Source organism: Cervus canadensis, chromosome 1 (genome assembly GCF_019320065.1).
Source record: "Cervus canadensis isolate Bull #8, Minnesota chromosome 1, ASM1932006v1, whole genome shotgun sequence".
NCBI classification, from domain to species: Eukaryota; Metazoa; Chordata; class Mammalia; order Artiodactyla; family Cervidae; genus Cervus; species Cervus canadensis.
The window spans coordinates 63,775,257-63,787,263 of NC_057386.1; the positions used below are offsets into that span (position 1 = coordinate 63,775,257).

The following is a 12,007-nucleotide window of genomic DNA, read 5'->3' on the forward strand; positions in this document are numbered from 1 at the left end:
GTGGGATTACCAAATCAAGGTATATGAACATTTCTGGGGCACTCAAGAGAGTAAAACATTGCACAATTACTTTCTAGAAAGGCTGTACCAGTTTACATTCCCATTAGTTAGATGTGCCATGAGACACACTCCTTTACCAACAGTATTATTTTAAGATGTTTGCTAATCTGATAAGGAGAAAATAGTAATTCACTGTTTTTAAATTTTGTATTTACTTGATCATTAGTGATGGGAACATTTTAAATACACTCTTTTCCATGAATATTTCCTTTCTGTTGCCTGTTCATACATTTACATCCAGTGTTGTAAGTGAAAAACATATTTTGAGGAGGAAACTTGGAAAGAATCTACCATTCTCTCAGTCTTGGTGCTGTGACTCCCTTTGGATGAGTACCCTGCCATGGTCAGTGTGATCTTATTTTTTAAAGATACGCTCCCACCTATTCATTTTTCTCCCTCTCCCGCAATACAGCCAGCTACACATTTCATCTGGTGCTCAGCCAAAGAAACTGGTCTGCTGCAACACTGGAGGGAAAACTGATGGTGTTAGAATTACTGAGACAAAATGTCCAGACTGCCAAGGGCAACTTGGTTACAGTGACTCTTCTTAAGTGTTGATTTCAGAATTAGCCTCCTCTTACACCATAAGGGCAGACTCCACAGCGTTCCCTCCCGACTCCTCAGTCTCAGCTGAGCTCACTTTCCTGCCTCCGTGGTGTCCGCTGAGCCTGCTGTGGTCTCGCCTACACCCTCCCCGGTTCACTGCCTGCCTGTCCCCGATTGTGCAGCTCAGGTGGTGGCCCTCGGAGGAAGATCCCCTTTTCCTCTGAATTCCATGGCACACTATTTTATTTAAAGTACCTCCAGTCTCCCAGGTATTCTGGTTCTTTGTGCACGCGATTCATCTCTTTCATTACTTTATAGACTCCTGGAGGCATCTACTTAAGGAGCATCCGTGTCTTCTTTATGTCTGGATTCCCTTAGTACAGTCAGCAGAAACTCAAAAATGTTTTACAAAGTTAAAAATTAAATGTTATATAACAGAATCACTAGGCAAAAAAGTTTAATTTTAAAAAATGTTACTTTGGAAGGGAAAACAAAGTTTTGTTTGTTTGTTTGTGGCTATACTGTCTGGCTTCTGGGTCCTAGCTCCCCGACCTAGGACTTAGCCTGAGCCTAGCAGTGACAGCACTGAGCCCTAACCACTGGATCACCAGGGAATCCCTGAAACAAAGCTTAGTTTTAACTGTAGTGACTCTGGTAAGGTTATGGAGTGAGCTGTATCCTCCCTTAAATTCATATTTTGAAGCCCTCACCCCAGTTATTGCAGGGGTATTTGGAAATAGGGCTTTTTAGGGAAGTAATTGGGTTAAATGAGGTCATAAAGTGAGGTCCTAATCCAATAGGATTAGTGTCCTTATAGGAAGAGGAAGGGACACCAGAGCTTTCTCTCTCTCCAGAGCAAAAAGGCCGTGAGGACAGTGAGAGGCTGCTTCTGCTAACCAGGAAGAGGGCCCTCATCAGAACCCGCTCCCGTAGGCACCTCCATCTTGAACTTTCAGTTTCAGAACAGACAGAAAATTCATTTCTGTTATTTAAGCCACCCAGCCTGTGGAGTTTTGCGACGGCAGCCTTACACAGAGATAATGGTGAGATGTTAGGTAGAAATGGAAGAAAGTCAGCTCAAATAAAGGAATACTGGTAACTCAGTCAAAGAACTCAAAGAATCTCATGGTGAGACACTGAGAGGTTAGAAACTGAAGGAAGAATTGGGAAACGTGGCTTCTTCTGTCTCATCAAGAAAGGCCCTCATCCTGAAGCCACTTTGGTCCTCTGTGGCAGAGGAATAAAAACTGATGAAAATTACAGCTAGAGTCCAGGAACTAAGAAATTGACTGGGGTTAAACAATTAACTTCATATCAAACATAAAGTCATCAGAGGGAAATAAGCACTAAAGTGATATTTTAAAACAACTGGAAACTTGACAAGGAAATTGCTACTGGCTTCCATTAGAGTAAGAACATACTTCCTTAGAATATTTTCTTGAAAGGATGATATATTGATCTTCTTGGGCTGGATCCATTAGCCATGGAAAGATGTACCTGAGCCTTTAGGGACATTACTGAATGCATCAGGCCATATCACAGAACCCACTACCTCAAAACCAAATATTAAGGAACAGATTATTAGAAAAACAAGATAGAGCACAACTCTCTCTAGGATTGTAATCATTGTTCTCAAGTCCTTGCCAAACCTCATTCACTATAACCTTGCATACTTTAAATATGTGTCATACTTTGGAAGTTTCAAACAAAAAAACTTTCTTGGAGAAAACAAAAGCAAAAAAGGGACTTTTTTTGAACTGCATTTCTTAGTACTATTGTGGTTTGATGTCTAATTCTCGCGTTCGAAGTGGAAAGAAAGAAGGAATCATGAAACCTTCTTTTTAAATCTCCTTTTATCCAACATGTGGAGAAAATATGATGGTGACTGAGTCATTTTCCTGTTCTTTACAATGGATTCCAATATGTTCTATCTCCTAATTTCCAAAAGGTTATATTCGATAGTTTGTTTAAAAATAAACTTTTCTGGGTGAAACACATGTACACCATGTGTGAACCATGTACAACCATGGCTGACTCATGTGAATGTATGGCAAAAACCACCACAATATTGTAAAGAAATTAGCCTCCAATTAAAATTTAAACAAAAGTTAAAAGTAAATAAATAAATAAAAATAAAAAGAAACCCCCCCCCCCAAATAAAGAATTTAGGCTTCAATCAGAGGCCTAAGGAAAAAAGAAAACAAACTTTTAGTAAGTATAAATTACAAACAGAAAATTACACAAGTCCTAAGGCAAGAGCTTGATGAATTATTATAAAAAACCACAAAGGGTAAACACTATCCAGACCAAGAAATAGAACATTAGCAGCACCCCAGATGCTTGCTTGAAAATAGAGTTTTGAGCCAGACATATATTTTATTTTCTTAAAAATAATGATAGTAAATGCCCAGATTAACCGATAAAAGTCCAAAAGGTATATAGACGCATTGCTCAGGGGCTTATCCAACTTTTAGATTCCTTAGTCATTTGGACAGCATTCATGGGAACACGAATTAGCTAACTATCCAGTGCTTCTGAAAAATAATTTTGTGATATGTATACAGATCCTTCAAAATATTTCTATCTTATGCTCTAGTAATACCAGCTTCAAAATGTTCCCTGAAGCAGTATCAGAGATATGGTCACAGATAAATGTACAGACAGCATCATAAGAACAAAAGCTTTGAGATAACTCTGCCACTTCCTAATCTTGCCACCTGGGACAAAATATTTAACCAACTGCTCTGGCCTCAGTTTCCTCACTGGTTACGTGGTACTAATAGTAGTCACAAACACTGAATTAGTTACGATGCACAAAGAACTTGAAACAGGGTCTGCCACCGTTAGCAGTGCAATAAATGTTAAGAATTATTAGCTATTATTACAGAAACCCCTACAGAAGTAGGGGTCTGAATACATATAAAATAAAGACTATAACGCACCCCACCGCCCCACCCGGCGCCGGGTATCACATAGTGATTAAAAACGCAGCTTCTGGAACCGGAATGCCAGCCTGCCCCAGACCAGCTGTGTAACCTCGGACAATTTTCTTAATTCTCCGAGCCTCAGTTTCCTCATCTGAAAACAAAGGAGAATACCTCCCTTGTAAGGTTACCCGGTTCATATACATAAAGCACTTAGAACAGTCCCTAACATACTGCTGGGGCTTAATCAGAGTTAGACCCGCCGTGTCAAGCGCTGCTCCCCGACTGCCCGGCGGTCTACCACACACAAAGCTTCCAGGTCCAGGTTTGGGGACAGACGTGCCTAGAGTCGGAGGAGATGAGAACAAAACCCACGTTCCCTTGGAGTTAATAGAAGGAATCAGAGGCTCGGGCCTCGGCCTGGGGAGAGCCGTTCCGCGGGCAGCACCGGAACGGACGGCTTTCATTCAAAGGAAGAAAGAAAGGCCCCCAAACAGAAACTCCCGCCGCAGCCGCAGAGCAGCCCCGGCGAGAGGAAGGGGCTGGAGGGCTTTCCGCCCCTCCAGCCCCGCGGCCTCCACCTCTTTTCCTCTCCGACCCCCTCCTCCCCGCCGCCGTCACTGGGGCTTTTTAGAGACTCAAGAGCGGGGATGAGAAGAGACGTTCGCGTCCGCCTGGGGAGGAGGTGCGCAGTGACAGCGTCCGTGGGAAGGGCTGGGAGCGGCTCTGACGGGCCCCCTTCCGCACCCGGCTCCTGCCCTCAGCGGTGTGGTCCCCACTCTGCAGGAGCGGGCTTACCACCAGCCTTGGAAAGCCGAAGGTACGGAGACGTTCTCTGAGCTCAGATCGCGGAAAGGTCAAGGGTCCGCGGCCGCCAGGCGGCTGCCACCGGCTCCTGTTCCGCGCTGAGCCCAGGTCTCCTCCCCAGCAGCAGCATCCCCCACCCCCGCCCCCGGGGACCCTGCCCCCCCGACATGGGGAACTGGGCGCGGCCCGGGCCCCCTCCGCCGCCGCTCCGGTGCCTGGGTTGAGTGTGGGAAGATCACCGCTTTCCCCGGGCTGCCCCTGCCTTTCCTCGTCACAGTTCCAGCACGGCCTCGGGGGCTTTCTAGGGTCACTGCTACCTTCCAAGGGTCTTTCCATTTTCTTTTCCTAATGGTCCAGTATTAATTAAGATTTATGCTTCACCCCCTGTGTTCCCAGATCACAGAGTATCCAGAAGACAATGGCTAGCCTCCCTGAGGGTATCCTGAAATGGCCCACATTTCTAAGAAATCACTGATGGCTGCTATTTTCTCGTTAAAAAATGCTCTTAAGATAATACAATCATCTAGCAGTGATGAGCATAAGGCAAGACTCCTGTATTCTGGGAGCCCTGGCTCTTGCCCCTTGGTCCACAGCGGAAGAACCTGTGTGTCAGTGACACGCCAAAGGGATTCAACTCTGCTGGGCATTCCCGGAAATGCAGAGATGGCCCCGGTGCCCCCGGAACCCTCCAGCACCCTGGAAGGAGCTGCCTTGCACATTTCACAGGACTTGTGCAGACGGAGGCTCCTCGGTAAGATTCTGCTTAAAGCACCTGTCGTTAAAATGAAATCACCCAGTGGTGCAACCAAGGAAACTATATTGACTTGAAACGACCTTGGTAAACACGTGATTGCTCCTCATGGCACTTAGTTATGAGGCCAACTTACAGCTTCAGAGTTCAGCATGAACTGTTTTACCCCTCTGGAGCAGGAAGAGTCGGAGTGGGGCAAAAGCATGCAGTGAGAACTCTGTCTTTGGAGGGCCCCTGGAGGAATCTCAGCGGGGATAGCCTTGGCTGTCTGACACCTCAAAAAAAGCACACTGGACACGGCCTGCCCTGACCAGGTTCATACCAAGGCTTTGAGAATGCTGCAGACTTAAATATCTTCCTCCTACACACCCATTAAGGATGGACAGCACTTGCCACCTTAGTTCCAGAGGCTGGTGTCAAGAAGCATCTCTGGTGTTTGTGAAGTCAGAAGTTGGCCCTCTGGCTTCTTGTGGTTCCTGTAGAGGCCACAGTTTGAGGGATTTTCTATTCTGCACAACAGCTGCAAAACGTGAAGTGTGCTGTTCCCTCAGTGTCCACTCCTCAGGAATGGTTCCAGAAGGCAAAATGCACCTGGTCATTAAAGACTTACATACCAGGAATGTATGTCCTTGAGAGGAAACTGCTGGTGTGATAAGGGATTGTGTTCCCAGGTGTGGCTTGAGATGAGATGATGCTTATCTAAATGGCTCCCAGGGACTCCCCAGGGGATGAAATCTCAGTCTACTGTTCTGATTCCCTTTCCCTCTCTCTCCTTAAGTAAAAGTGTTAGTGGCTCCGTCCTGCCACTCTTTGAGACCCATGGACTGCAGCCCACCAGGCTCTTCTGTCCATGAGACTTTCCAGGCAAGGATACTGGAGTGGGTTGCCATTTCCTTCTCCAGGGGATCTTCCCAACCCAGGGATTGAACCCAGGTCTCCTGCACTGCAGGCAGATTCTTTACTGACTGAGCTACAAGGGAAGATGACCAAACCGCATGCTCATTAAGTGTGAGTGATGGTGGGAGTGGTATCTCACTTAAAAATTTAAGTAGACAGAAAATACATGAAATGCAAGGGATCATAAACGCAAATCAAACTGGGGCTCTGTGCTTTAGGTAGGGAGGCCTTGGAGAGCCAAGGTCATGGGGATTCTTTAGCCACCTGCAGGGCTAACTTTTCTAAACTCACACATGTCAGTCTGTGGTGTGGATATTTCTCAGGCCACTCACCTAGCCCCAGACTTGCTTCCAGCTCAGACCTTGCCTCACATGTTCTTGCTTCTGTAACTTACAGACTATTTGAGGTTCTCTGTTCGGAACTCTCTACAGTGGCACCCCAGTCCAGTGCTCTTGCCTGGAGAATCCCATGGGCGGAGGAACCTGGTGGGCTACAGTCCATGGGGTCCCAAAGAGTTGGAGACGACTGAGCGACTTCACTTTCACTTTTCACAGCATCATCTAGAAACCTCAGTCAGAATGGATGAGTGGGAAAAGGGATGATTCCATGCCATTCTATGGAGGGATGTCTGTATGGTCTATCTTTTCAATCCCCACAACAGCCCCGTGAGGTGGCTGTTATTCCTCCCATTTTCAGATGAGCAGAAGGAGAACTAGAGAGGTCCAGTGACTTGGCAAGGTCTCCAGTAGCCACCACACACCCGGAGACCTGGTTCCAGTTCTGCTCTGTTTGAGCTCTTTCTGGTCTTGGTGCATCTATGGGCTATCCTCCTGTTTACAAAAGTTATTAATAAAAATTTAAACAAACACAGAAGTAGATGATGGATCCCTACACATCCATCACTCTGCTAAAACAGTTGTCAAGATTTTGACACTTATGGAACAATTCTCTTTGGCTTCATTTTCTATCAGCTTTGTCTCATCCAGGATCGCTTGTTCACTCACATGCCAGGTTTCAACCAGACTAAGCAAGCTGTTTAGTTGTTCTCTGACTCTGCGCCTTTGCACATCTTGATCCCTTTGACTCAGTTTTTCCAACCCTGGTACACAGCTGCCCACAAGACCCACCACTGACCGACCACGTCAGAAACTGCTAGCCCTAGGCACCCTTCCCTCTGTGTCCGCTTGACCTACTCTTCTCATTCTTCAAGACTTCCTTCTAGAATCCCCCTCTTTCTACAAAGCCTTCACCGATGTCCCCAGTCTGGCTGAGGGTGCTTCTTCCAACCTCCACTGGGCCTCGCATATGTGTCTGTCACCGGCTGGAACCAGAAGTGTCTGAATCAGCGGTTTCCTTTACCCCGTGCTCTTTCATTTCTCTGCTCATGTCATCCCTCCCAGGGTCCAGTACCACACAGCACAGGCCCACCGTGGTGTGGCAGGGCCAGGCCCAAGCACCCCTAGCCCCGCAGCTGGCCCTCCCTGGCCCTTGGCTCGCTGGACAAGGTTGCTGTTCTTCGGCGCTCTCGCTCATTTAAAGGAAGTGGTTCTTGGCTTTCTTTCCCAGCCACCAATTATGTTCCCACAGGAGGTCACATTTTGGTTGTGGTGATGGATTCTTGAAAAACTGTGACTATGAATGCCAACTTGATTCCACAGAAACCCCTCACTTCCTAACACAGGTGATGTGCTGTATACCTTCCGAATAAGTCACGTTTCAGGTCACTAATAGGCTGTGTGACTTTGGGCCAGTTACTTAACCTCTCTGTGCCCCAGTTTCTTTCTTTGTAAAATGAGAACTGTATGTCAGAGGGATTAGGGAGGACTGAGATAATACGTGAAAAGGCCTGGCACATAGTAAGTGCTCAATAAATGATACGCACTATTTCTGTTGGACTTTGTCATCATCATAGTATTTCATCCATACAGGCTTGTTTCCTTGGTTTCGTAACAGCCCTCAGTATTGACAAGCTCTAGAAGGCTTCCCTGATGGCTCAGATGATAAAGAATCTGCCTGCAATGGAGGAGACTCAGGTTTGATCCCTGGGTCGGCAAGATCCCCTGAAGAAGGGAATGGCTACCCACTCCAGTATTCTTGCCTGGAGAATTCCAGGAACAGAGGAGCCTAGTGGGCTACAGTCTGTGGGGTTGCAAAGAGTCAGACATGACTGAGCAACTAACACAACAGAGGAACACTACTTTATATTGTAAATCTTCTATTCTTACTATAAGTATAAATTCTGTACCTAAAAATGATGCTGTGTCTGAAATTTCTGGAGCCTGGCGTGCCCAGCATTCTGATAAAAGAAGGCAGGCAGGAGCTGCCTTTGTTTACGTGGGATCTCCTGGAATTCACCCCGGGCTCTCACCACCTCCTCCTGGTTCTTCCTCTCTCACCATCCCCTGGGGGTGCTTGTGGGGTAGAAACAGGAGACTAGGAGGACCTGCAGGAAGCCAGGATTTGGGAGGCCTGAGGCAGAAGGACAGGGCGATTCATACCTGTTAGCCTCACATCTCTGGGCCAGCACTGGCAGGGCCAGAAGCTCTGTTCCTGGACAAGAGCACCCCATCGGCAACTCACCCCCCTTCCTCAGGCACTCACACCACCGAAGGAGAGCCTGGCGCATCTGGAAATCACCAGGTGTCTTCATACACTGTGCTGAAACACTCATGATGTTTTGGGTCAAATTCATTAAAAAAAAAAGTTTGCATCTGATTTAAGTCTTCCAGGAGCCCTACATCATGTTGGCTTTAAACATGCTGTGTCTGGATAATAAGTACTGAGGCCGGGGATTAGGTGAGGTGGAGAGATTTATAAAGCACTAGATGCATTAAGGCCCCATAATTCACCCTTTGTTTTATCTAAAAATTGAGCCACACTCCTCCGCCTTTTCAGGCTCCTGTCTACATCAAGCAGAGCCTGGGTTCACTGACTTTGCACCGTGAGTCTCCTGTGAAAGGCAGAGACAAAAGCCTCCCATCAAAGCTGCCATAGTGAGTTTCTGTTCAGCAGGACGCGGGAATTCCTGAAGCAATTCTCAGGGCTTTAGACGGTCTAGCCCCTCGCCCCGGCGCGCAGTCAATAACTGCGCACCTCCTCCCTGCTTGCCTCTAGGGGCCCTCTGCCCCAGGCGAGGTGCCTTAGTCCGCCTAAGGGGGCGGGGGGCATCCATGATGCTGAAATCCGGGACCAGAGGCGGATGCCTGAACGGTTCTCCGCCCTCCCTCATTCAGGCGGAAACCAGACAGAACCCCAGGAGGGCTGGCGCAGCCCCTTGCAGGGCTCACTCCCGCCTCTCGCGTGATGTCCTCAGGTCCCCCGGGTTTCTCCCTTGCTCGTCACGGACAAATGCTCTGATCGCCCCAGGCTTTCCCTCCTTCCTGAGCCCCACTGCAGCCGGCCTTAGTACCCTCCGAACACCTTAATGGGGCAGTAAAAACTTTACAGCCTGCAGCTCTAAACCGTTCTCAGATTTCTGAATAGAACTATTTATGGCACACAAGCTTACTACGGTTTGCCCTTTGAACACCCCCGCAGATCCTAGACGCATTCAAAGGGGGCTGACCGAGTTACACTGGCCAACAGCTGGTTTACAGAAATCCACAGTGGCAGAGCTAAGTTCTGTCTGCGAACAGCCAAGTCAGAAGAGGAAACAGCCCTTGGGTCTCATGGTATCACCGAGGCAGCCCTGCGCTTTGCCTCTTCCATGTGGCTTTGGTGTCAAACCCGCTTGCGTGCGTCTCTCCCTAGATTTTTGCTTTCCTGCTCGGTTCTTGCCTGGGTCGACAGGGACCCCTATGAGCTTCGTAAGCAAATCCAGAGATCCAATCTGTTCCTTCCGTCTTGAGCAGGCAGAAAATTAAAACCAGGAAAAAGCTAGCAACTCGATCACGATTCGTTTCTCCAAAACAGTGCCCAGGATCCACCAGCGAGCCCAGATAAAGCATCCCCGCGCCCTTAGAAGCGCCCTTACCGGTATTCCATATCCGCCTCTCCGGTGCATCAGAGACCGGCCCCAGCCTCCTTGGACGTGGGGCCTCAGCGCTCTGCAGCCCACAGACAATCGGGCCCATTATAGTCATCAGGCCGCCGAGTTAAAGGGTGGCCCTTAGAAAAATATAAACAGCGTGTCAGCGCCAGCCAAGGGGGCGGGGCTGCAGCATCAGGGACAATGCGAGCCAATGACAAGCCTCTCTGTTGGCTTAGGATATTGTGTTTCATTTTGAAGAAGGGAAGCCCGAGAGCGAGGAACGCTGAATAAGAAGGGCCAGCCCCGCAGCATGAAAGGAGTCCGAGCTGAAAAGTTTAATCACTGCCCACAGAAGATCATTTTCAAGGAGGAGTTTGATGTCTCACACTTAATAATGCATATTTTTAGAAGTCACAGACATGCGTGTTGCCTTAGCCATCTCTGGTCTCTCCGGCTTAATATAGTATTCACTGGGGTAGAAAGGACTTTTTCAATCAAACAACAAAGGAAAGGAACAAAGTCCAAGGAAGATGCTTTTATGACATGTTTATTTTATTAAATAGAATAATAACAGATAAGTACTTACTACTTATGCTTGATTTGATTGGTTTGTCTTCAGAACTCAGAGAAGTGGGCATATTTTACTCCCCAAATATAAATGCCTCACGTTAAAAAAAAGCTCACAATCTGATCATACCTGCACCCAGGAAACAGAAGTTAACTCAGGGTATAGGGGAGAAGGCAAAGGCAATGGCTTTTTTCTCTCTTCTGAACTTAGCTAAATCCTACTTGTAAAGCTACTAGGCCAGCTTAAACTGTCAAAACCCTATGATAATAACCAAGAGCCAGAAAATAAACTGTGGCTTTTAAAAATAAAATTTCTAAATAATACCCTGAAGTAAGAATAAGGTTAAGAGGTATTTGGCTGATTTGTGGTATTGTGTAAATTACAGGCATAAAATCTTTGAGAAAAGCACAGTCATTACAATTGGGAATAGTTCCCTTATTTATAAAGGAAGCACAACAACTATCAAAATTGACTAGCAGAGAAACAGAAAAATATTGAAATATAAGCATTTCCACAAATTTTGCATCAGGCTTTTCTGATCTTGATTATAAAAAGAATAATCCAAAGACACTGTCCTTTCTGATCTATGGTAGTTTTAAAATGTTTATGATTTTGCCACTGATGTTTAATTTACATTAAAGTGAGACTCCTCTGGTATGTGCATGCATGTAAATCACTCAGTCCTGTCTGACTCTTGCGATCCCATGGACTGTAGCCCACCAGGCTCCTCTGTCCATGGGATTCTCCAGGCAAGAATACTGGAGTGGATTGCCATTTCCTTCTCCAGGGGATCTTCCCAACCCAGGGATCCAACCTGTGTCTCCTGCATTGGCAGGCAGGTTCCTTACTACTAGCGCCACCTGGGAAGTGAGACTCCTTACACTAAAGTGAGACTCACTTAAAGTGAGACTACCTTGGTGCCTCATCTAAAGAGTGCTTGAGGCTGCTTCCGGTCCTTCTGTTCTTCCACTGATTATAAAGGAGCTGTTACATCTGTATTTGCATGGCTCTGGATTTTAAAGTAAAGGTTACCTTCTGGAAAAGATCTAGTTTTCCTTTAATACTAATAAAAAAAGCTTCAGAACACTAAAAGTATGAAAAAAAGGAAAAATAGATAAATTGGACTTCATCAGAATTAAAAACTTCTGTGCATCCATTCTATTGTTAAGAAAGTGAAAAGATAACCCACAGGAGAAATATGTGAACATCATATATCTGATAAGGGTCTAGTATGCAGAATATATAATGAACTTCCATAATTAAACAACAGAAATAGAAATAACCCGATTTAAAATGAGCAAAGTTCTTGTATAGAGATTTCTCCAAAAATGATATACCAATGCCCAACAAGCACATGAAAGATGCTCAACATCATTAGTCATTAGGGAAATTCAAATCAAAACACAAAGAGGTACCACTACAACCATTAGGATTCTACTAAAAAAAAAAAAAAAACAAGTGTTGAGGAGGATAAGGAGAAACTG

The 12,007-nt window shown here is 46.3% G+C and overlaps 1 protein-coding gene across 4 annotated transcripts in view; it reads right to left on the reverse strand.

Moving 5' to 3' along the window:
- Positions 1-12,007, reverse strand: part of TRIM2 (tripartite motif containing 2) — a 186,119-nt gene that overhangs the window by 122,626 nt on the left and 51,486 nt on the right. The window contains exon 1 of one of the 4 annotated variants that reach the window (XM_043484357.1): positions 9,959-10,106. The exons of 1 other annotated variant lie outside the window; for it this stretch is intronic. In XM_043484357.1, the coding sequence (XP_043340292.1) occupies positions 9,959-9,988 (30 nt within the window). In that variant the 5' untranslated portion in view covers positions 9,989-10,106. Of the gene's footprint in view, positions 1-8,483; positions 8,507-9,958; positions 10,107-12,007 lie in introns of those variants that run through there. 2 more of the 4 variants (XM_043484366.1, XM_043484433.1) reach the window with 2 other exon arrangements.